The sequence below is a fragment of the Bombus vosnesenskii genome, unplaced genomic scaffold (assembly GCF_011952255.1).
Source record: "Bombus vosnesenskii isolate JDL3184/JDL3185 unplaced genomic scaffold, Bvos_JDL3184-5_v1.1 scf7180000013263, whole genome shotgun sequence".
NCBI classification, from domain to species: domain Eukaryota; kingdom Metazoa; phylum Arthropoda; class Insecta; order Hymenoptera; family Apidae; genus Bombus; species Bombus vosnesenskii.
Window position 1 is genome coordinate 6514029 of NW_022882923.1, and position 27412 is coordinate 6541440.

General features: G+C 33.2%; 3 protein-coding genes across 5 annotated transcripts in view; 2 read left to right on the forward strand and 1 right to left on the reverse strand.

Annotated features, from left to right (window-relative positions):
• Positions 1 to 17882, reverse strand: part of LOC117230666 — a 148433-nt gene extending 130551 nt beyond the window's left edge. For both annotated transcript variants that reach the window (XM_033488371.1, XM_033488363.1), the window contains exon 1: positions 17486 to 17882. The gene's annotated coding sequence lies outside the window, so the exon portion shown is untranslated. The remainder of the gene's footprint in view (positions 1 to 17485) is intronic.
• Positions 259 to 1402, forward strand: LOC117230688. Its single transcript, XM_033488385.1, has one exon. The coding sequence runs from the start codon at positions 315 to 317 to the stop codon at positions 1173 to 1175; it is 861 nt and encodes a 286-aa protein (XP_033344276.1). The 5' UTR covers positions 259 to 314; the 3' UTR covers positions 1176 to 1402.
• Positions 17883 to 19619: 1737 nt separating the features above from the next.
• Positions 19620 to 26801, forward strand: LOC117232212 (sialin-like). 2 transcript variants are annotated; one of them, XM_033491450.1, is made up of 9 exons: positions 19620 to 19937; positions 21775 to 21980; positions 22103 to 22324; positions 22831 to 22915; positions 23026 to 23192; positions 24200 to 24349; positions 24749 to 24881; positions 25006 to 25259; positions 25813 to 26801. In XM_033491450.1, the coding sequence occupies exons 1-9, from the start codon at positions 19871 to 19873 to the stop codon at positions 26104 to 26106; spliced, it is 1578 nt and encodes a 525-aa protein (XP_033347341.1). In that variant the 5' UTR covers positions 19620 to 19870; the 3' UTR covers positions 26107 to 26801. The 2 variants fall into 2 exon arrangements, with proteins under 2 accessions (XP_033347341.1, XP_033347332.1); XM_033491441.1 differs by lacking the exon at positions 19620 to 19937 and adding an exon at positions 20437 to 20762.
• The last annotated feature ends 611 nt before the right edge of the window (positions 26802 to 27412 follow it).

Genomic DNA, 27412 nt, shown 5'->3' on the forward strand with positions numbered 1-27412 from the left:
CGTACGCTCGCATTAACGTAACACGTAACATGATTCAACATCAAAGAGCTACAGAAATATTTATTTTACCTTGTTTGTACCACAGTATCAAGTATCTATGTATCGATTCTCTAGGTCATAAGGTACTCTTACTCAAACTTCCTAAAAGTATTCCATCGCTTACATTACAGTAGACCATAATTATAGACATTTTATCACAGACCCTTCATAAATTTTAATAAGCAAAATATCAATCGTTAAATTATGCGCATTCTTATTATTCGTTTGATTTACCACGAGCAATATTTAGCAATAAATAACACTCGGGTGTGATCATGCTGGGATTGATCTTTCGCGGCGTGTTTCTCATTGGTATACTCACCTGGTACAGCACCAGCGTGTGGAAAATGATCGACAGTTACTTCAGAGACCAGTTCCGGAGCTACTTGGAGGAAGAGTATCGAAAGAATCCGCGAATGAGGTCCGACGTACAAGCTGACTCGGTCGATAAGACCAATTCCGCGGTTACCACGCCACACCCCGATCCGCCTGTGGAGCCATCGCGGGAGATTCTCGAAGCTGTCGAAACGATTGCGCGTGCGGTCGAAGCTGCAGAAAATGATTCTGTGGAAACGAATGGGGAGCCACAGGTGACAGGTGGCACCAGTGAAAACGAGGCCGCCGCAGGGGGATCTACCGATAAAAATGCATTCCTGGGAACTGTCGCGGAATCGGAGCTGGAAAGAAGGAAGTCGACCGAGAATGAACAGGATTCTCGACAACCTATTAATCACGACGACCGTGACCTCGAACGTCGCGAGAACGACGATCGTCATCGATCAGTCTCCCGAGTGTCTAAGAGCACGGTTAAGAGAATCAAATACGACAGGAAGCTGGCCATGTCTAGGGACATTTTACGCGAGAAGCAATTACCCAAAAGACGAAACGTGAAAACGATCACGTTCAGTGAAAAGGATTTTAAGTCGGTCATCGGCAATCACGTTTCCAATGATGATTTTTGGGAGTTCGAGGAGGACGCGGATGAAAAAGAACCACTAGAAGGTATTTTGGTTTCCGAGCTACCGTTCAAACCTAGAGCGGATATAGGGGATTTGGACAGGGTCACTGCTGATGAATACTGTCCCTTGAGCTTGGAAGATGAAACGTCTTGCGATGAAACGTTCAAATGGCCTTGAAGTCTTATAATGTTGAAACGTAGATAAATTTAAGAGGCACGTAGTAGTTATAAATTCTGTTCGTCCGAATCAATAGTGGAAAAAACTTGATTGTTAAAGTTCTGGCTTTCGAGTATCAACTGTGATCTTTCGGAAGAAATATACCAAGTTTCGCTAGTATTGCAATTAGGTTCAATGACACGCTCGTACCGAATACCAGCGTTAAAAAAAGAAAAAAAAAGGAAAAACAGAGAAAAGATAATTCATTAAAAAGGACGCGAAGATTTCAATTCTGATAATTATATTATATAGTATGGTTTACGACGAAGTTAGCTGTAATGGTCGTAAAGTTAGAGATATTTCTTTCAAAAGAATACAGCTTGCGCTTGAAAATTTCAATTTTGCTAACTGAACGACATCAAGCTGTGTATACTTCAAATCTTCGATATCAAATAAGCGTCAGTTTTGAGTTGATGCATTCAAAGATATACTAATGTTTACAACATATCTACATGTTATATATATGTTTAATGACCCTTCCCGTGCTTATTAAAATAATAATATGTGGTAGAAAAAAGAATTATTCCAATGATTTGAACTTTTTGTAAATATATCATGAAAGTAATTACTTCTTTCATGATACAGTACAAAATTAATTGTGTATACGTCTACATTATTGTTTATATAATATCTCGTTTCTTCGATGATTTTGTTTTCATCTACTCTTTTATGTGTATCCACGACATAATAAAATTAATTTAGATATAGGTAACACATACTTAAAAAGTATATTATACTATAGCACTATTATAAATAAATGGTATATATATATATTTCTTCGAATATCTGTTAGAATGTTGCAAATATTTCATTCTCCCTCTTTTTCTCGACATAATAATATTAATGTAAAAATAAACATTACTTATTTCACACGAGTTACGAAAACAGAATGTTGCTCTTTCTATGCTCGCCATTGCAAGCATTAAACGCTCGTACATCTTTCATGTTGCTTGTATGGACCAAGTACTCAAAGGATTAAAGACATAAACAGTTGAGAATTCTATTTTGACAGCTTCAGTTACTTTACCGATGTGCCTAATATCTTCGATCGAGCTTTATTATAGTTTTGCAAATCCTGCCGGTGGATTAGCTCTGACAAAAACTGCGATGGTCTAAAATAAATGTCATCGATGAACAATAATTTCACGGCATGAGACGTGGCCGACTATTTTTCCCGCTATCTGTAAAAATCGCTTCGTAAATAAGAATATAGACATAATACGTCGACGCTATTGACTTTTTGCTCGACTGAAGAAGACTCGACAGGAGGTTGCAAAATGTGCCCCGTCACTATAAGCGTACACCTGATGCAATCCTCCTGCGAGCAAACTTCCAAGCTACATAGCACGTGAAAGAAGTTACCTTTTCTGAACTTTAACGCGATAAACGATATACTACTGCCCCGTCGATTAATCATGTGCAAAGCATTACGGGGAGAAACAAAAAAGCACGATGATCTGGGTCAATGTTAACTGTTTGCTTCATTACGAGTTTCTCGTGTCGACGATACATCAAGGGTATGAAAGAAGGGTTCAAAGGCTTGAAGAAAGAGCGAAAATTGAAGAACGTAAAGGAGAAGATAATCAGCTTAACATGAACCAATTAAAACATAATAAAAAACCGTATCGTTTATAGAGACAAGAAAGAATATACGACTGGTGTTTCTTTGGTAACTTAATTGCCCTCCGTAACGAGGAAGACTAAATAGGCAGTATAGGAAGTATAAAAAGATTGATAATTTATAAAAGCATGGGACGATAAATCGTGTAAGATTTGGCCTGGTTTCCTCGCGGAAGCGTCTTACAATATAAAATTCATAGAGCACGGAACAGAGGCAAGAAAGGATCACGAGGAGAAACAAAATCGTTGAAAAGAAACTCTCTGTTTTATTAATCCTTCGTATACAGGATTTATCCAGTTCTTTAATTGCAATTCAAAATTAAGCAAGTCTTCTGATACGTTCGAACAATAGGGCACAGTGTACATCTTATAATCCTTTAAAGTTTGATATTTCATGAAACAATTTCCCAAACGATTTCATAAAGAAATGCATCCTATTAATCGCGCTAAAGACTCTACTTAAAAAAATTAATAAATTAACGATATGAAAGAATTTTGATATTGATATACATATAGAATATAAGTTCTCGTTTCTATGCTGAAGAATATTAAAAGTCTTCCACGTTTGTTAAAATAAAGAACAAAATTGAAGTATAAAAATTGAACGAATCACAACAAGTTTAGCTTTTCATTAAGTTCTTAATATAATTACTCTTAATTAGAAAGTGTACGTAACAATTAATCACAAATCGGTCGTTCTCGCATTCAGATACCAAGAGTTGATTCCGTAAAGCGGTCACACGATTACTATATCAATTCTATTAATATACTTTCCATTATAAACAAACTCTCGTGACCGAGATGGCCTCAAGAATCAAGGTCACAGTGATGTCCTTTGACCCTGAAATTGCGGTCTCGTATAGGCGAAACTAGGCAGTTGATGTGAAAGTACAGAGAAATTTGCAATTTATGGACTATGCGCGAGCTCACGGTCGCCAGAGAAAACGAATCTCAACGACGAAACGCGATGTATGAAAAGTTTCCGTTTGTATCGTGTTCGTTCGCCTCGTTGCAGTTCTTTCGCTCGATAAGCTATCGTGCTTCCGTGCATTAAGATATTGTTGACCGGTTAATGTCATACTGCTGTATGCCAGTGCATATTATTGTATGACCTGAGTGATGATATTGTTCTGCTCGTTTATGAAATATTTTTTATGGGTCGTGGTATGGCTATTGTGGTTTCGTTATATTGTTCTATGTTAGTTTAAATTTTATGCAAATATAAATATCGTTATCGCGTATTATAATGATTTTGTGATATCTTGTAAATTATTCGCGTTTGAACCACACAAAAAGAGTACATTATAAGAAACTTCCTAATTTTCATAGAGGAGTTTTAATATTCGATGCGTTGTCTATCTTATCTCACAAAAGTTATCTTTCTTCTTTTCTTTGCAATATGCATTTTAACGAACATGTATTTTATCGTGCTTTTTAAAATTCTAAAAGAATTGTTTGTCATAGCATGAAAATAATGTTATTGTTTTTTTAATCATTACACATTTGCATTTTCACTTACGTGATATTAAAATCATCCTTATAACATAAAGTAAAATTAAAATTAGATTATTCATGTAGATATACTTATCATGTTTTTCTCCTGTGATCTTCGTTCGTTAACTCTGTCAGGAGTGTGGAATTTGCGTGAAACTGAAAGCAAGTTGTAACAAGCTTTCCAGTTTTGTAAGAGAAGACTTTAATTTTGTCCAATCTATGCCCATTTAAAAGTAAAAAAGCTTTAAAATAAATAATAAAATAAAAATAGTAAATATATGATGCGGTGACCGTAGCAAAATTTATGGGAGCCCTTGTTCTGATATTATCTACAAAAATATGAATAATTAAATAGTGTTTCTGCGTTTTACAACTCGAATGTATTGCCATTTACGCATTAAGAATTAAATAAACAATAAAAACAATTTATTCTATTTAATTGATACATCACTTGCGATTTTGTTTCAGAAATGTATGACTCATATAAATTCCTGCGACCCGAAATCGAATGTAAATTTCTAGCGGAATGAGCTCAATATTACGTCATCATCTCCATGGAGTGACTTTGAAACTATAAGTGTCTAGTAAGCAACTTGAAGTCTCAATTATGGTCAGATACAAATTACGTGCATTTACGTAGCTTACCGCATAATTATCATCCCTTTGATGCACAAAATTGTAATCAATCAATCACGATAATATAAAACACGATCGTGTGATTTTAAATATGCTTCTCCAGCAGCAAAGCCTATCGATAATCCTTAAATGCAGCGCTACAAAGCTTAAAAATTTCAGTTGAATTTACTGCCTAATAACAAGATTTATTAATATTAAAATCCATAATGAGGATTCCGCATCGTCAAATATAATACATCTTACGTAATGTATACCTGAACATGATACATAGTACATATAATGAACATTGTACCTAATGTCGATAAAACGTCCAGCTTGCTGTAATAAATAACAAACGTGATGTTTGAAAAAAGGAGAAGAGAAAAAGAAAAGAAAAAAACACGAATGATTACAAGATCCAATTACATACCTCGATCACATCGTTTAATCCATGCGTTCATTCCGCGCAAATTAACGAGCCCACGTAAAATTCGCATCGTTGAACGCAACGTTCCATTTTCCGGCGAAACCGTTTCACAGTCGACATTGAAATTAATGATTTACTAACGGGCATCCGAGGCAACGGTTAATGCAAATTAGAGCACGGATAGCTCGACGCGCTAGACGTGAACGCAAATGCATTAAGGAAATTCGCTCATTATTATTCCACGGAGAAAAGGCTCACCGCGCGAAGGTCGCCTAAACAGCTACTTTTATTTTTACAGATCATCTTTAGAAGTCAATTAAAATCAAACAACGATAACACCGATAATTACACGCTTACAAATTGCCGTATTTTAATTTGAAAGACGGGGTTACGAGATTCATGGAACCCTTGTTTTTACGCCAGAACAATTTAATCGCTCACTTCGTTCTGTCGGATTACGATCGGCAATTCGATGCCTTTAAAGAAATAATTAAGTCCTGAATTTTAACGAATAGGTGTTCGTGATCGCACTTGCATGCACTCGCATGAGAGTGTAAAATTACTTCGACAATGTTTTCTCGGATGTGTAGAACCAGCTGGACGTTGAGAATAATTAGATGCAAGAAGAATATCATTCGTTGCGTTTAAATAGCCGCGCGTAAACGTAATTAGAAAACATATTTATCGCCAAAAGAGATGGAATATTGATTTGACACTTTTGTTTTAAATAAAAAATTAATTTCTGTTTCTGTTCTATGTTATGGCTGTAAAAAGATATAAAAAAAGGTATACTATTTATTTTCTATTTCTGAAATTACACTTCATTGCTGCAACTACTCTCTGTACACAGGATCGATTATATAGATACTAAATTCGAAACTAATTATCGTGTCTTTAAACAATGAACCTAATTGAATCACGATATCGAAGGTTTATTTTATTATAGTAAACAACGATTGTACATTTTTAAATTTGCAGTAGATGTAATAATTCTGTATCTCGATACATATTTGTCAAGAATGATCGTTCCTCTTTTTACGAGATAAATAAGGAATGACCGATAAATCACGAATGACTTTGATAAAGGTTTCAAGACGTTCCATCGAGGCATTAGTCAAACTAATTTACATTCGAATGCAAACAGCGACGAGTGTGGCTAAAAGAGGTAACGTCCGTGAACGTGTGCAGCATATCGATGTAACTTTTTTACCTTTATGGAAATGCACTTGGAAACATCACTTTTAATATATTGTTAAGTTAAAAGTGAGTTGAGTAAAGACGAAACTGAGCTATAACTAAATAAATATTTTCAATGAAATAATCGGAAAATGCAATTTTACATAAACAACCAAATATTATAATAATTCGTGATGTCACGTGAGCTAAACGTCGTGTTTTGTACAATTGAGTTTTTAAATGACAAACAAATGGTTTATACCAAATATATGTATACTTTTTATAAATTTATAGTCGTTTGATATATGAGTGGCAATTTATTATTATTTGTTATTACTGTTAGGTGACAAAATTCGAATTATGTTCACTTGAGTAAACATAATTCTTTCTCTCTCTTTCAATTTCTCTATGATACATCTATGGTACCTTTATCAATATTTTACGTTCTTATAGTACTGCAGCAAGTGTGGCAACAATAACAAGTGCGGATTGTTTTTTCACGTAAATTGGGCTATTGATTTCCATCTGTCATATGAAGGAAAGAACTACAAAAAAAAAAGAGAAAAAAGTATAATGGAAAGATAAATAAGAAACATAGAGATACTGCAATGAAGACGAATCACACGAGTTTTAGAATACTCAAACAAAAAAAAAAGTATTGATTTAAATATATTGAGATAAGCAGAATTTTTGATAAAATTCTAAATTTATACTACTTATATATAGTTTTTCATTTTACGTCCTAAATACGATTTATTTTTATTTTTCAAGTATTTTAGTATCTACAGTTGCAACAGTTGCCTGGTCGTCACACGTTATACTAACCCAATTACAAAAAGAGCAGACAATTTATGCGAGCATTGAAACAATACTACTTTTTTAACAATGACAGATATTTACCTTTCCCTGTTGCAACAAAGAAATTCCTTAAACGCCTAATAACCAGAGAAAAAAAAATTGTTAATTCTGAAATACGATATCCATCCCTAGTTTCCTCTACATTCTTACAAGAATCAATTGAAGTATATTCCTTCGCGAAGAATGTTATCGTTCGCGAACTTTATAATTTTTGTTTCAATTATGGTTCCCTGAAATTTTTTTCCACTCTCGCTTTGATTTCAATTAGAGAAAGGATTTTAGTATTGAAAAAAAAATCATTAGCATACAACTCGAAATCATACTTGAATATTGATATTTTCCTCAAGTTTAAGAAATTTCCTAACGATAGTATCGATTCGATCGAAAATGAACCAAAGAATGCAGCAAGGTAAAGCACGCATTTCTCATGCTACTTTACACGCGTATTTTGAAAGTGTCATGATACAAAATAATTCAAAGAATTGCCAGGAGAATTAAAATTAGAACGTCAAGATCGTTGAAGAAAAATTTCAAATATAAAAATGAAAAGTTACAAGAATAATATTTGGCCATTGTCCTTTAGAATCTACTTTTTCGCTAATTTTACGCGTTTAAATAAATAATTCCTTTAAGATTCCAAACAACTTTTCGCTTCTCCCGAAAATCTTGTTCAAGCCGTGTCATTTTGAAAATACATGTACGATACGATATTTCTTTGCCTCTCTAATAGAACGTTTCAAACGTTAGCCAATAAAATATTTCAAGACCGAAAAGTGATTCGAAGTTTAGTATATACTTGTACGGTAGGTATATTTGAAAGGTAAAAACAAAACCTGGACATTAATGGACAACGTGCATTTCCAAGATGCACGCTATCATGGCATAATGACAAGATAAAGCTCATACGTTTCCCTAAGTATCAATTTACATTGAAAATCATGCGCGATACACCAATAACGTTTCACTGGCGCTAGTAGAAAAAACCAACGAGAAGGAAGAAAACGAAATGTAATCCATAGTGCGATATAAGGCAAAATGACCAAGTGCGAAAAATCGCACTGTATTGCTTCGCAATTATGCAAGACGGCCAGCAATGCATGCACGTGTGTACATCACTTTACGTACCTATCCATGTCCATGGTCAACGTGTTACATATAGGACAGGTGCAGGAAATGCGTGTCTGTAGCCTCAAACTATTTCTTACCGGAACATGTACGTTGAGAAGTAAGAAATACGACCTGGACCAATCATAAATGATAAATCCATTATGCTTCACCGTGGAAATAAAGCTGCACTCTACTTATACATTTTTGTTCTATTTGCAAAGTTTAATTTCACAATGATTTTCCGGTTGGTCATTTGTGAAATCGATTCCGAATAAAGAATTATGAATTATTCGACTGATTTATGTATCTACTTGCTTATTCGACTTTTTCATAACAATTTATATTTACGGTATAACACGTTTAATTTCAGGCTTACCGTTCGCACACGGAAAATAGCTGGAGCCATCCGTAGCCTGGAAAACGATTTCTGTAAAACGATCGCGCTCAACTTAGTTGTCTCGTCGAGTTTGTTATGTAGCGCACACCGCAGCAACGGAAAGATGAAAAAAACTTGCCATGAACGGACGAAACCGTTTCCTAGATAACTGAGAAAATACACCGGCAATGGCCTCGTTACGAGCAACGACGATTTCTCGCGATCGCTTCCCGCATGCTTTGATCCCGATCAATCGTTTTTCTATTTGTCTCACGTCTTCGAGTAATTACTCGAGTCACAGCAGGAAGCATATAACGATATAATTGGTACATGTATTGTAAATTCTAACAGCACTTTCCACCTGACGAAAGAATGAATATTGATCGTTTTAATAATGTATATGTTGGTTACAAAGGATAATTTGTTACGCAAATTGTCAGTTGTTCGGTTAGCGCGAGATGAAATAACTTCGTGTCACGAAAATAATCATTTTCCTGCATAATTATTATTTTATACAGCTAGGTAGAATTTCTTTCTTATGTAATGCGTTAATTGACCCATCTTTCAACCAAAAGCTCGTACAATCATAGAATTATATTTATATATTACACTTTGTATCTCAATATTCTCAATATTTTACATTTTATATTTGGCATTTTTTACGATCAAAGTCGCAATTTTTGAAATTTTTCACAACTGCAATTTAAAACACGTAACGATACTTCAATCTAAAGAGAAAATATCTACATTAATTGCGTCCGCTTGAAGAGATAAACTTCACCTTTCAATCTTACTCTTTATTACTACGTGTTCCTTTTTCCCCAGTCACTTTCTCTTCTTCCATTAAAACAATTCTCATTGCCTAATTATAAGACTAAATTCGTTCCTACTTGACTGAGTAAGTAAACGTAAAAATTCGACGGAGACCACAGTAGACGTTAGACGCAACTGATAGAAACTGTTTCAGTGCATTAGTTTCTCTTCCTAATTGCACACTTCAATTCTCGAGTGTACTTCTCAACATAATGTTCGCTTTAAACCGAAACATAACAGACATTCCATTCCTATGCAACAAAAGAGCGTTCACCGCGCCGAATGGATTTCTCTTTCGATACGCGAATTTTAATATCGTCGTTACTCAAGTTGCGTACGAAAATGCGTACGTATGTACGTACACACGATTTTAAAGCACGCGTCGTAACAACTGCAACTTTCTTTCCTTCGTTTTCAACCGCGTATAACTCGCTGAAGTAACTTTCACGATTTGACAGTTTCGGAATGAAAATGAAGGAAACAAGTGCGATATTAATAATCGACGTTTCAAGGTTGACAGAGCACTCGAAAAGATATCCCGCGTCTCATTCATAGTCATTGCGGAAATTATGCAAATGATCCATGAAACACGACATACTAATTAACTAGATCGCTGGCAGAGAAAACCTTCTCACTTTCTTTTTGTCGTTGCTTCGTCCCGAGCATATTTTTCTTCTCTTTTGTAATTGGATCTAACGCGTGAATGATATTGGATTGGCAACTAAGTGATTACGGATTTTGTCATCAGGTGGACAAAATCCGCAATCACTTAGTTGTCAGCCCAATACATTACAGAAGCTTTATCATCTGAACTACTCGTAGAAAATGCAGTTTGAATGTACGAATTTTTATATTTTTACGTCTTCGTTCTTATATTGCTTTCTTTTCAGTAAGGATAACTTTAAGAGATTCAATCAAACGTTATAATCGCTAAAACTTTCAAAAAAGCATCTCTAGAAAAGCAATTTCTTCAAAGTATTGTAATTCTCCAAGTAAACTGCTAAATATAGATGTTGATATGATTGTAAATAATGAATTGGAAGAAGGAAAAGGATTATATTTGTCTGGAACTATCTTGTAAATGTTAATATTAAACAGGAAGAAAAACTTTTCAACGAAAATGTAAACAATAATTTCCCCGAGTTTCTATTTTCGACGCTCAATTTTTTTTTTTATGAAAGAAATTTTCTGTTAATTCGATTATCGATCGATAATATGTCGACAGTAATAATTTCCCAATAATCAATCGTTTCCTAATAATCGAGGATCCACTATACTACAATACATTAAGGAAGGATTTAAATTTCACAAAAATTTACAATTTTTGAAAAAATATGTTTTTTGTTGATTATGCTACTGCTTACTATTAATATTAATATTTGAATTCGTAGTTTAAAACAAGTCTAATTACCCATAATACATTAAAATAAATCGATCGTTCCGTTTTAATTCTAATCTTCTAATAAATCGAGATTCTACTCTGCTACACTGTACTATAGAATTCTGCTGATAGAAAAAAACACACTTATCTACTCAGGTATCATATGTAAGCAAGTTTTAGAGAAAGCGTGACAAATTCTTAAGACTCGCAATATAGAAATTAAATTCTCAATCGATATCATTTTATGATCATATAAATCAATAATGGTTACTTCGTTGTATGTAAAAAGACTGGCAGTTGGATATTCCTTTTTGTACAAAATAATCAATAATATCCATAATTTACTACCCGTTCTTGCCAGAACTTAAGTAGATAATGTATATGTATAAGATTTTATGCTCCACTTAAATCATTCGAGAGAAAATATTGTATATTTCGTTATAACACGATGAACAAAAAAGTAGGAATTTGGTGATCCGATAAGACTATTTGAAGACTGAACGACTGAACTCTTTTACGCCTGAATTCCTCCATCAAGGAAACAGTGAGTATGAGATTTGTGACAATATTTGTGATCATATACCGTTAGTACTGCGTTTTTCTGACTATAAATTCGAAAGTTCATGTATATTTAGTTATAATCTGTTCGAACTCGTTAAACAAATATAATAAATAATATATGAAATGCAACGATAACGGGAGAAACGTGTGATCGTTGTAAAGATTATAATTGTGCCCTATATTTCAACGAATTATGGCAATTCCTTAATTTTAGACCTCGTAAATCCTTATCTTTACAATTACGTAAATTTATTTATCCTAGATTTTTAAAAATCTGGTGTATTTGTTATTTTAAATAACGCGCGAACTAAGACAATTGTGGAATGTTTTAGGATTTTAAAATGTTTGAAATAAGAAAATAAGAAAGCGGCATTTATTGTGTAATAATCTATCACTAAACATATACAGGCACTTTTACAAGGATTAATATTGATAATTTTTATGCAAAATGTGAGAATGATTATGTATAGTGTCTATCATAGCACTTGAATAGGTACGTTTGTTACAGTGAATTGGAACAAACCGTTCATCACAGATTAGTTTTATCTGTTTTATCTTTACACTATATTACTATATTTTTACCTATACAATATTTATACTACGCTATATTTACCTGTTCTTACACTATATCTAATAATAAAATATGTTCTTATTGTAAATAATAATCGTCTCAGGTTTGTTCCTTCTTTCTTAACCAAGCACATTATTTACGTATGTATATATCTACTCATTTAAAATAAAAACTAAGCTAATAAAATAAAACTAAATTGATCTTAAAGCGTCACATATGTGTATCGCTATCAAACAAAATGTTAAATACTTGAAATATAATCTGACATCTATCAAAGCAAAATGTTAAAATTAAGCATTTATAGTATATTCAGGTACACTTAAATATTTAAGTATTTCTAGCATTGCACAATCAGTAGGTAAATTAAAGTATGCTCTATGAATATCCGGAACGTATCGAATCGCAGCGCGTAACTGCGAAACGAAACAGCATATCGAAATTGTTCATTCTGTAGCAGATTTGAAACAGATTTGAAAGAAATTTCTGCTGTGGAACTGTTCGTGTTACGCCAGACACGGTCAATCATCTATTTGTACATCCGGTAAAAGTCACGAGCATTGGTGCCATTGTCAAGCAAAATGAATATCCTTCTTTCATCAAACCTGAATAAATGTATGTACGAGTGAATCATAATGTCCAGCTTAGCTTCGAGTACTGTGTTGAATTTTTCATTGATATAGCCGTATTCTCTTAGATTTAACATGGTTTCCTCTCCTATAAATCATAAGACTCGTAATATTGCGAACAGTGAAATGTGTAAGTGGTGAATGCACAGAAAACCGATTTTTTTAAATAACAAGTCCTTAAATTCTACGTTGATGTATCTTTAAAATCACATATTCGTCATCGTTGCATTTTTAACTTTTTCTTAATTTCTAAATATCTATTATTAAATAAAAATTCTTCTAAATCGATAAAAAAAGTCTCCGATATTAATACAAACAGCAAAGATGCATGTATAAAGAGCAAATGTATATAATAAATAATACACGTATAATAAATGACACGTGCAAGTTTGCAAATAAGGCAAAGTTTTTTAACAAAATTGAAATTAACAGCCGGCAAATTTCACAAGAACGTAGCAACTGCTACTTCTAATCATTAATTTTCCACTAATTTGTATCACTGGCAAAATAATACTATATAATTACTACAAATCTGACGTTTCTTATTAACAATAAATAGCATGAGTATCTTTTTCCTAACTTATATATAATTCTCTTCTTCATAATACCCGTTAAGGTCACCAGAAATAATGGTACAAAACTACTTTTCAAACCATAAAATGATCAACCATTAACTAATGATCAACTCGATTAAACTAATCTTCCACATCCGAATAATTTCAAGCGACGAACACACTATCATTCACGTAATTCAAGGCCTCGCTTCCATGCAATTGAAAATCGATCGAAACGGGACAATGATCGTCTCGTAAAATTTGCGGAAGACCGTAATGAAACCGAACAATCAACGATCGTCTCGTAAAATTTGCGGAACATCGTAATGAAACCAAACGATCAACGATCGTCTCGTAAAATTTGCGGAAGATCGTAACGAAACAGAATGGATCTATACGCGCATAGTACAATCTCCTATGGTTAATTACATCAAAACTGGATCCTTTGAAAGTTCGACTGGCAACCTGTTGCTCGTGTTTCTGCGATCACTAACACTTACATTCTGCAATGAGTCTATATAGTATATAAGATCTATAGTCATGAAATTCCTGCTTGCTTTTCTTGCGATATTTCACAGAAGCGTGATTGCATTCTTCTTCATATCATTGGTCGTGTTTATGGTTCGATGCATTGACCAACCACGTTTCGAAAAAAACATTCCACGAGTCCACTGCAATCTATTTTTTTCTAAATTTGCGACAGTTTCTTTTTTTTTTTTAATCATTTATACGCGACCCAAATGCGCGCAACTGTTTGTAAGTGACGTGCAGAAGTTTCCAGCCAGACAGATTTTTTGCTATGTATTCCAAAAGATATCCGAAAGACTTGTGATTAATTTCTAGAATTTAGCTTATGTTTAATTGAGACACGATGGAGACAGATGTAAATATAAAGAGTCGCTGCGATCCCCTACAAATTATAAGTTAATACGATACAAGCGAAATAATAAATTTAAGATAATAAATATAAACATATACATGATTTTGTACAAACATTCTAAAATACTGCTCTATCATATTATCTCTTATATCGTCTATTTCCTTTAACTAAATACAAGTGAAAAATGAAAAATAATTTTCTTCCTCTATCTTTAAAAACAACCAGAAACTACGCATTTCAGATGAAACATACTTTAAAGTACATAGTTTTAGTTTGACAATGGTTATCTTCAAACAGAGTAAAAGTTTCAATTTAGTCAATAGAATCGCCGGATTTAAATTCAGTTAAATATATATGAAGTTGAAACATTACATAAATAAGCTGGAGCATTCAAGCATCATAGCATTTTTCAAATCATAAATAAGGATGAAATAAAAAGCTTTCTGACTTTATCATTGCAAAACGCATAACTACAAAATATTAATAATGATTTACGACCCGAGTCATACTAAAACTGTTACATTATCACGTAAGTAATGTATAGACATCTATAAAATAAAATGACACAGGAAACTTTTGAATATCCTGGTTTTCCAATTTTGCAAGTAAAGTAAGGCGTGTTCATGAGTTATACCACGTTGATAAAAATCTGTTATGTATCGTTTTTAAAATATATAATGGAAAGCCTAACTGAGCAGAAATTTATACACGCCACTGTATAACCAAATGGCTCTACGCGACTCGTTCTATACAATAAAAAAATAGTTCTCAGCATTTTATTACATTTTCACATAACTATACGAAATCCTGTCGAGTTTATACTCGACTCTTTACTGACGAACGAAAACCAAAGTACGTGCAAGCTGTATTTCCATGTAATCAGCATAAATACCCTTTCTCCCGACATAAATGTAAAACAAGAACTTTAGGGAACGTATGGACTGAAAATTAAGTAGCAAACGAAACTTTGAAGAATACTTAAGGGCGAGTAAAAGTGAAAATACAGAGCCAACAAGAGCTTTCTTCTGTTTTTCATATAACTCAAGGATGTAAATTCTCGAATATAAACTTGCAATGATTTTATAAATTATTCATAACTGCAGCACAGTGTAAACGCGCAACACGCAATAAAAGATCATATTCTTGCTCGAGCACGTGAGTTACCCACTTTCGTTAAGATTTAGGTCTTGTAAAACTCCGAATGGAATTTTCTTGCATTTCAAATAGGGGAGAAAAATTAGCATTGAATATTTAGGCGATTTATACGATGTCTAAATTTACCAATGCTTATTTTTGCTAGTTAGAGCTGTACGTGTAATAATATAAAATTTATTTCTACAATAAGGAAGAGCAAATAAGTATATACAAAAAGTAACGAAAATTTTCATATTGTGTAATAACGCGAAGAAATTTTAATTATAATTTAAAATTAACGATAATCTCTCAAGAGGTACAACGATAAAAGTTACAGTTGAATTAAAATTATTCTATAACAAATTCTTCAGAGTAATAATAGGTTCATATCGTCATAAAAGAAATTTTTATTCTTCTCACTCTACGATTTTAATCTATGGTTTTTAGAGATGCAAGTGTATCTTATCTTATTTCATTCATGTACGTTTCCGTGATATCGCTTGGAGAAGGAAGTACAGGATGCTCCAAAAATGATAAGTGCAATAATCGCTACACTTTCACTACAATATCGTTACATTAAGAGATGATAGTAAACTACAAATAAAATACAGTGGAAATATCGTTGTAAAATCAATTCGAACGTAAACGAATTTACACGTGTTATTCACGACCGAACGTACACGTGTTATTCCCAAACGGATTCTTTTCAAAGTGTGGAATATCGACGTGATAGGCATTCGATTACAAAATCTACACACGTTACGTAAAAGCGCATAACGTGTAATGCGGGTCAAATTGCACACCGAAAATCGAGCACGTATGAATGCAACGGTACCCCTTTTAATATTTACGGAGCACGTTTCAGACGGATGTCACTAGACATTTCCTACGAGTCTAAATTATTCGAAAGTCTAGCACAAATATGCATCAACGACAGGCACGAAATAATTTAAAACGCTGGGGATACGCGATACAAACGTTCCAACCGAACTGTTCCGAAAGAAAAATACAAATCATGAGAAACGAACTTATTACGAAACTTCTAAAAATATTTCTTCCCTAGATGGAAAATTAAATATGGCGCTATATAAATCTGATGTAAACGTGATTTTAATACAACTATATGAACAGGGATATTAAAACTACCGACCAAATGAAATATGAAATATTATATACATATTACACATGTATATATTCCTGTATAATATGACATTCTCACTGGGCAGAAAAATATGTCACAAGATATACGAACTAGGACATTTGATTTATAGAAGATATGAAATAATAAATGCAGATATGAAATTTGTATGAAACGAAAAGATGTATTACGAAATATTTGAATAAATAGATCCATGTGAATCTGACGTGAATCTGATATGAATCTACATCTGGTATATGTAGACGAAAACTTGTTTGATGTATGTACGTTAGAAATGAACGAATAATAACATAAAGTTTCTCCTACGTGCAGAGTTACATGACAAAATAATGGACTGAATAGTTCTATATGATCTCTAACAAGAAAAGAAGTTTCTATTAGACGATATATATATGTATCACAGAACATTTTGAATGATCGAACGTCCAACATCCAAAGCATCTTACAAACGTAGAATATCGACACGACGAAAAGATCGATAAAGTATTCGATTGAAGTACTTGAAAAATTTCATACATATTTATCAGGAGAAAGAAACGTGACGCGAAGTCTCGCGATAACAGAAACGAAGCAAACCTGCGAGGGAGAGCGCGCGCGGAAATATTGGCCCATCACTACCTGTTGCAGAGGACTATAGTAGAAACACAGCAGGATCCCGGAGAGGTTCACATTCTAGAAAGGGGGGCCAGGGAGGAAGAGAGACATGCGCCGGCACGCATCGTTTAGAAGTGAAAAGAACCATTTTTGAAGCCCCGACTGGATTCGGATGCCTGAACCCTTCAAAGGAGCGTATTGTTCGTGGGCGAATACGCAACACACTCCAGCCCACCGTAAGGTAATATCTATGAGGGACAGTCACGTACAGCCCTAACCTAACCTCAAATTCGCGGGATCGTTGTAGAAAAACAGTGGCACTCACCTCGACGTTCGTTCTTCCCGCGTTATTTCCCGTGCGTAACAGCGTCTTCTTCATTCATCGAACGCGACGTTTCACAGAAATCACCGCACCACGCTCGTGTCAAAACACTCCGGTACACTCGCGTCACCGCGGCGCATAATTTCCACTGTTTGAAAAGCTCGCGGCTAAAAGCACGCAGGAATTCACCGTTCCCTCGATCGGTCGTCCCTCGCCACTCGCACACGCTTTCAAAGACACGAAACCGCGCGCTTGTTTCGTTCACGTGGCTCGGTACAGACCTCAGATAAATTCGAAACGCGATCTCAACGACAACTTCGACTACGCTTCCAAACGTAGAGATGAATGTGACAGAAACACTAACTAACCGATGTGTTGCCGTTTGACCTGTCTCTGAACTGACCAATCGTCTTGCAGGTAGTACGATACGATGTTTCTCGCTGAATGGTGGGGGAGAAAACAAGAGGGAAAAAGACCACCTGACGCGCAACCTTTTGGGGTCTGGTAAAAGATCCAATGGGGACCGGAGGGGGTCCTTTGCTGGGTACTTGGGACGTACGTGTTCTTAACCAATGGTCGGTAAAGTAACATGCGTTTTATTTTTGATCTTTGAAAAAATTACTTCGTATCTGAACAAAAAATGCAAAAGGAAACATGTTTTTAAAGATATTGATAGTGATAATGTTTTAGAAATGAAATAACATATTAGAAATAATAAACATCGCAAGCTTAGAATATGAAAGCTTTGCTAATCAGGTATATATGTACATACGTGGCGTATTGTATTATAAACAAATGACAGAATAAATATATCAAAAATTCTAGTTTGTTCGTCATCTCGTCACAGACGAGATTCTCTTGTCATTTTGGTGTGACATACGACAGTATCGACTCAGTCTAGAATGAGATTGCAACGCTAACAGTGGTCAATTTCTACAATACTTATTCTTCTTTATGCTTATAGACCGAGTAATTTTTTTCTAACAGTAAATACTATAACAGGAGGATAAGAATAAACCGTAGAAATAGTAAAAAAGGTTGGTTTAGATATTTGTATCCGACTTATTTTTTTAACGACTCTAGTACAACGCTATTTATAAATACATATAGTAATAGAAACAGAAATACAAAATAAATTTTTATCAAACAGATGTTTGTTTTTGGTTGGTGCCATTTGGGCAAAGTCATACAATTTTTTCCATGTTTAACTCTCTATGGTCAAGTAACAAATAACAATCTATAATCACAAACGTTTTTTTTTACTTAAGTAGGAATGATTATAGGACTGCGGATGCTTATGCACATTTATATTTTTATGAACATAATTAAAAATGAAATCGAAGCGGGAAATTGTTTTACGTACTAAATATTGTAGAAAGCATTATGCTTTGAATATCATAAATAATAAATGCATAAAAATCCGTAGTCTAATAGTTATATCTTTTTTTTATATTGAAAAACTTTCACTATAAAATCTTCTATAAGATAAGTAGATATTTTAGGAATAAATATCGCAGTTCGAATTTATAAAAATCAATAGTTAAAATAACCAATTAAAGTAACAACAATATATGCCGTCTATTTCACGTGTATGTACATTAAATGATTCATTTCCTCTCAGTATACTTATAAATAAGTCACTTATAGTAACATTTATAGGAAATGTTTGTTTATATCCAAAATATCCAAAAATATATGAAATAACCAAAAGATAATACTCATGATAATATCTAAGGGATGAAGCAAAATTTGTCCTTTTGGTCCCATTCTTTTACTATTGTAGTATTCATAAAACTACGAAATTGCATAGAAATCTGCAGTCTACTTATAAGAAAAAAGAGAATCAGCACCAGTATATTTCAACGATGATATTGAAATTATAGCACTTTTCTTAATTTCACAAGTAAATCGTTCAATCCAAAAATAAGATCGTAATAACAAAAGGTATTGCTTGGATGTGTTATCATGAAAAACAAAACAATCAGGAATTCCAGCGTTATTTAATATTTCGCTGAGTCCTGATAAAGCGAACTAAATCTGATGTTTGGAATCAGTCTGTTATCATGTATGAAATACGTGTGTGATATCGTTTTGTGGCACGGTCGGCAAAATATCACGAGGCAGGCCTCAAACGGTGTTTCAAGGCTGTCCTGGCATAGGTACTTATTGTATCAAGTCTCGTTAACGGAGATGTTCATTCACTCGTATTCCCAGATGGCCAGTATAGTTCGTGCAACTCGCGACTATCCGATTGACCCCGTATCACCGTGCAAAGAGGTGTCAGTGAAAAATTGGCGTGCTTCACCATAAAATGTGCTTAAGTCTGTATCATTTAAGTCTGTGTCGCGTAATGAAAACTCCAGCTGTACATCGATACGTGTGATAAGTATGGCAGCGCTCGTTCGTCTTAAACGTGGAAGCGTTCAGTTGAGACATGCGGCGCTGGAAATGAAAGGTGAGAGAAAATTCTTCTTCCACGTGGATATTTTTATTTATTCGTTTCGCGCCTGAATGATTCGATCGGTAATTCTACGCCTCGATAAATTTCAAATTACTGTAACAAATCACTATCCAACTAAACGATAAATATATTTGTTATGGGGTAGAACTGGTGTTACGTTTGATTGTATTAAGCGTCTACCTTATAAAGATACTAAAAGACGATATCGATATATACCTAATCAAGTTGCATACAAGTAGTAAAATGGATATAAACACTGTATTGTATAATCTACAATCTATAGATTGATTTTGTAAAATTTTGGTAATTGCCACTTATCACCTGTCTGATTGAGATTTAGAAACTTATCAGTATGTATCACAGACGATAGGATGAATAACACGATAGCTTATCAACCGTAGCACAATTGTTATTATATAATTAATTCCCCTTCCTTGCTCAATGTATATACCCAGAATTTCCTACTCTACTTTAAAACTACTTTGTAACGTTACCATTACGCGAAAGCAAACATGCCATAAAATAAATCGTGTAAGGAGTAGATGAAGATGGGAAATGAATAAAAATTTTCTTATCGCCAAGTTATTTTAAATATCATTATTTGTGCTACGTTTAGAGGAAACCAAAGTCGAGATCTCTTATACTGCGCGGGGATAGGAAAGAGATAATAGGAGTAGAAGGAATGATAAAAGTAGTATGTAGTCGTTGATTTTGCTCCTTTCGAGTTTTGTGAAATGGCAGACTTCGTCAAAAGAGGTAGCGTGCAACTGGTGAAACAAAGCAGTGTTCAAATAAAACAAGCCGCAAAAGAAGTTCGAGGTTCGTTCAACTAAATATGAAACAAGCAACATATTTTTAGTAAAACAAGCAGTATAATAAGATAAGCAAGCGATTGAGAGTACCTTGCGTTATTATTTTGTGCAGTTATATTGTGTTTCTATTTCGTGCAGTTACGTAGCATTATTATTTCGTGCAATTACGTTGCATTTGTGCAGTTACGTCGCACGTGATACCTTTCTTTAATAGTAATAAACGTTGTTTAACATAACACAACAAGTTTAAAATATTTGTTACTACAGAAATAAATGTTTTGATATCCAATTTGATCGGTAAATAACATAACACATTGGAGCAGAAAAAGATTAAATGTTTATTATACCTTTTTATTTCGTTCATTAAGTTCATCGTATATAAAGTGTCTGGAGATCCATTTAACCACACATAATCAAGTGCACGCGTACTCGGAGGCAATTTAAAGTTGATTTTCTCAAAAACAAAGTCTCCAATAAAAAAAATTTATTGCTTATTCTCGACTTATTTTCTCATGTAAAATCACTCCCTCCAGTTATACCATCAATACCGGGACATCCTGTATGTATGGATTTATTATAACATAATCTTCAAGATATTTGTGACCAATATTGGTAAATATATATCTACATATCGTAATATATGCAATTGGGATATTTCCTTAACTTTGAATTAAAGGTAGAAACTACGAAATCTACTGTTTAATCATCTTATCAAAATCAAACAATATTCTATTAAAGATGATGTATAGTGTCGCCGATAATGTATGTATACAATGCACATAATTGCGTGCCCATTGTCGCCTGATAGTACGATAACAAAAAGTTCAAATATTAATTTAAAAACAAAAATTATTCGAACAAATCAAATCTGTATATAACACCCATCGTGCAGAACTTTATATAAATATCTGCAAATATAATACCTTTGGATAATCGCTAATGATAATTCTATACATGGAATGGATGAAATATTAATATTATTGTTTAATATTTATGTTAATAATTATATTAATAATTAGCGGCTGTACGAGCGCGACATATCGTTGCTGCGCTCGTTGCAGTAGGATTTGCACTTTGTGGTTCAGTGGAAGTGAGTTCTTCGGTCGCATTGCTCGCCAATCAGAAAGACAATCATGCCATCATCGACACATCGTGGCATTGCGAGATGCTGGTCAACATCAGTAGTCGTAATCGTACCGAAGACTTTGAAGTTATACTCATGGAGGTAAATACGACATGATATTAAAAATGTATATGCTCTGAATGTTTCTGAAATCTGTCAAACGAATATTGTAAGTAAATTACGAAAATTTGTGCATTCATAGGAAATTACAATTATATTTTTAGTTACCACCGGAAGAACGTGCAGAATCCATAATGAGGGAAGCGTTCCTATGGGGTCAAGTGGCTGGTCCAATTTTAGGGGGGTGTTTAGTATGGGGCAGATCAGGCCCATCTATGGTGTTTTCGCGTGCAGTTCTTAGTGCTTGTCTGGCGTCTTTATTGGTACCAGCTGCATGGAGGGGTCCGTCTCACGTAGCACTTCGTCTCTTTCAGGGATTATGCACAGTAAGAATTAAATACCATAGTACATATTACTTTAAGGAACACGATAAAATTATGAATTGTCAATTTTAGAAAAATATGTTTTGAAATTTCATTAAAAGCTTGTTACTTTACCATATATTCGATTCGTTTATGATTAATAGAAGTAGAATTTTTGAATTCCAGTAATTACGAATTAAAGACTACAATTTATAAATTCTTTATATTAAAATTGTCTGTATAACGTTAATTATTCTATTTCTATATATTAACTTTATTAACTAACTAAATTGTCCGTAAAGATTGATAACAATATCGTATCATTTTAGGAATAGTTAAATATTTTTTGAAAGGAATATTAACATTCAATACTTTCTTTCCTTCTATTGTTTTTAGTATTTTCTAAATAATTACGTAGCATTAATACGATAATTTTAAAGTTATATATCTGGAAAATACAAGCGTCACTGATGGAACAATGATATTATTCAATACGTCATAGAAATTATTACATCATTCCTCATTTATAGGGGGCAACTATGCCTGCTGCTCACATGCTTGCTATGACCTGGTTTAAGAGCACTCACAGAAGTTGGTACTTCAGTTGCTACGCTGGTAAATTTTTAATGTTGTACTACCAATATGTGAACAATAATTTGATTGAAGATATTAATGAAAAATGAAGAAAGAATGATTAAGAGATGTAATAATAAATTATTCAACAGCGGTCAGCGTTGGATACTGTCTCACAGGATGGTTAGGTACAGCTGTTGTTCGATGTCTTGGCCGAGATTCACTTTGTTATGGTCTCGTTTGCATTGCTCTGTGTTGGTACTTCGCTTTTGGTCGATTTGTCAAAGATTCGCCGAAATCTTATCAGCACGATACAAATGTAAGATCATTGTCGCTTTTAAAAAATTTTACTAACTATAGAATTATTTTAGATTAATAATACAAGCTGTACAATTTTCTCCTTCTATATATAATCATTTGTATTTCGAATGATATTTAATCTTATATTCACCAAGCTTCATTTGAAAATTCGTAATATTTATTAAATTGTTTCATATTTTTATAACCAATAGTATATCTGTATTTCTAACATAATACGCACTAGTATTACATGAAATTTTAATATAGAACTGTCTTGTGTGCTAAAATTGAAAGAATGAAATGGCATAAATTTTTAATCCCCCTTGACATGCAACCGCAAAGAGATAAAATTCTTGTTTGATTAATGACATTTGGGGTTTCTTCCTATATCAAATTTTTTTTCTTATCATCGTTATTGTATAACCTAATGTACATGAAATTTCTTCCACTGGTTTTGGCAATCCTTTATTCAGGTCATTATTACGACATGAACCATACAGAGAAAGGCTAATGTTCTATGAATTATGCGATATTACAATGGTGCAATCGCAATACCATTGTTTTAAAAGATTAATGAGGCGTCACATAAAGTTAATTATTTCCGTGCTAAATATTGAATATACCGAGTCGTTATTTTTATGAGTCTTTTTACTGCCAAAACTCGCTTAACAGCAAGTACAAATGATTTCAGTTTTATTAACATAATTAACATGATTTTATTAAAGAGATAAAAGTTTTTGTGTGACACATTTCTACTTATAACAAATTATTTATAAGAAATTTATACAGGAACACATATTGTTTGCTTTTGTAATTTAATTCCCAACAAAAAATATTTAAAGTTTGGATAATAAGAAATTGATTTTACATAAGACACATATATTCTATATACAATCAGTTGTTTATATAAAAACTGGTTCTAGATTATAGAATGTTATTGAATTGTAATTAAATCATTTAATGATGAAGTAGTAACGAAAATGAAAAATGATAATGGACTAAAACATAAAATTAATAATAAAATAGGCTGCTGTGATACCATGGGGAAAATTACTACGATCAGTTCCCGTTTGGGCATCTGCTGTAGCAACAATGGGAAATCAATGGGGCGATGCAACGCTTGCCCTTGGTATGACAAAGTATCTAAAACTTATTTATGGATTCTCAACAGCTAATGTAAGTATTCTATCTTATATTTATTAATCTTATACATATTATCTATCTTATTATTATTATATATAGTTGAACTTGGTAATGAGTTAAATATTTTGATTTTTGTATTTTAGTTCATTGCTTTTTCCATCAATCCTGATATACTTTTTTGTGACTTCCATTTTATTGTATCAAGAAGAAGTATAAAATTTTTTTAAAACGATTATGAACAACAAAAAATTGTCTTATTTTTAATAAATACTTTGATTTATTTATTTACTTGCATGTTAGAGGTACATGTTAGAAACCGTATAAAGAAAATATAAATTAAATCCTAATAATACTCGTATAGTTTGTGCAGATAAATTATTAATACTAAAAATTAATCTTTGGAAACTTTTAATTAGCTTTCAATGGTTCCAGGATTCTGTTTTAACAACGTTACCACATATTGGTCATTTCATGGCTGCGTTAACATGCGGCCTTCTTGTAGATCACGTTCGCGAATCAAAAATAGTTTCGACAACCACAGCTAGAAAGTTGGTCGTATATACCGGTATGTATGTCATTAAAAAGAAAAGTTTATGGCTATATTTTTTAATTCTATCAAATTGTGTACTTTATCCTATCAAGAAGGAGATCTATTAAATGGAGTAACTTAATTTGTAATTTGATTACAGCTCATTTTATTCCCGCTGCCCTACTTTTTGTCGCTGGTTATGCCGGTTGTCAAGCATTAGGGGCAGCTTGGTTAGGCATAGCTGCTCTTCTTGTCTCTGGAACTGCACCAGCAGGTGCTTTAGCAGCTATAGCAGATCTTGCACCTGTAGAATCTCCAGCTTGCGCAGCGGCTGCGTGTGCATTGTGCTCGACTCTAGGCGCAGCAGGACTGTTGGCTGCCAATTACTTTGTCACTCAGGCCCTTCATGGCTCTGCAAGTTTAATTTTTTGTTTTAATCTCTGCAAGAAAAGATATATATCATCCCATTTAAAAAAAGCATCGATCATCTAAATTTTAATTTTTCTATCGAGTCTTAATAAAGTAATTTCATGTGTCTTTCGATGAAATAGCATACGTTTGACTTAAGGCATTTTTACAATTATCAGAAATTAGAATAAATATAATACATCCAAGTAGATATTTCAATTAAATGTAACTTCTGTGCAGACACTTTAATTTCTATTTTAATGTCAGTGTCTTGCCATAAATATAAACGTTTAACGATATCTCTAACCATAAGAGGAACATCACAGGAAACATTAAGTCTTTTACATTCGTTCGTGAAATCGTACTAATAATTTTAACGATCTCCGAATTCTAACTTCCTCATACTTCTTTATGACTTATTAACTGTCACTTAGAAAATATTCAACAATTAAAATTTTGTTACACTTCACTTTCTTTCAACTATAAATCAGTAATAGTTGACCACTTACTGGCATATTTTACAGTTCTCCTATAATGAACAACAAAATTTTTATTTCAGATCGCTGGTTCGTGGCGGCTGGTCTTCGGTGTCGCTTCCGTCGTTCTGTTAACAACTGCTGCGGTTTTCTTAGCACTTGGAAAAGGCGTGCCACAACCGTGGATTCCTTCTGTAGCTCGGCCGCGAAGTCACGATGCAATTTACGAGCAAGACGCCTTGGAACTTGATTACGAGGATGTTGCTGTGCAGACCGAGCCTTTCAGTCCTTATCCACTTGAGGAGGACACCGAAAGCGCGAAAAACGTGCCTCGTTCTGCCTCAGTCAACTCGAAAGTTTCCCTGTCATCTAGTTAATTTGTTAACCAGATCATTTCTCAACCCTTGAACAGCGAATGTTTCAAGAGTACAGCTGGTCTCTTGGGTTTTGAATCAAAGCTCTGATGTAAACACCATGGAAGAGAACATTTTATATAGAGATTAGATGTTACTATTTCTCCGAACTACATTTTTTATTGATACCGAGGTCTGTGACATAATTTATTCGTCTGAAAGTATATGGTATTTTTTATTGTAACTCGTTACAACGGATACATAAAACAGTTTGGACAGTTTCAGTCCATGCAAGTGTGAGCATGGTTTAACTGATTCTTAAGAGAAATGATACAGTGGATTAGGAGACCTATAAGTAGAAAAGTTATGCCGATTACAATGATGTTCTATAATTTGAATTTATAATTAATTAGGAAAATTATAATTAAGAAATTATGCCGGTTGGCATGCTATATTCACGGTCATGTATGGAGAATTTGATATTTATTTAGTATTTTTAAGTGTTTTACGTCCGTACCTAAGGACCTTTCTTGATTGCAGCTTGTAAACTTGTACAGAATGTTGAACAACTATTAGTAATTTTAAGATAAATGTTACTAAGAAATGTATATAGCATGTAAACAAGTTGTATATTTTTTAAGTTACTTGGAATTATGGATTAATGTTATTAAGATTTGTAACGTTTGATGAAATAGGAATATAATTTACCGTTAATGACAGTTCAATTGTAAATTATTTTATTGGGAAAATATTGTATATTATGTTCCTTTTTATTTTATAGTTCTTGTATCTTCATTCCCTTATTTAAGATACTGATCTTAATGATCTTATTAACGTTATCCTGACGTTAAAATTTTTAGTAGACTCGATTTTGATTTATTTTTACGAATAATAATTAATGTTTTCAAGATAAATCACATTATTAATTCGTTAAGTTTCCCTATTGTTAAAATAAGTTTTGTAGATGTTTTTGTGTGTGCGTCACACACAATTTGATAACTCTAAGTAAGTCACTTAGGACTATTACATTAAATTGAATATTTAATAAATGTTACGTCACATTGTTTGTTCTTAATTTATTTAACTATTCGTAAACAACTTGGCACTACTTTATCGATTACTTTGATATTTTAAAAAATTCATATATTAATATTTTATTCTAACATAGTATTTAATCGTTCAATACAAATTACAAAATCTTATGGATCTTAGAAAGAAACTTAATAGAAAACAAATTTCAGATATCATATTTCCACAATGCTTTAATATCGAACAAATCACACAATTCACAGATATCCTTTCAATTAACTGTATTTGACTTTTCGTTTCT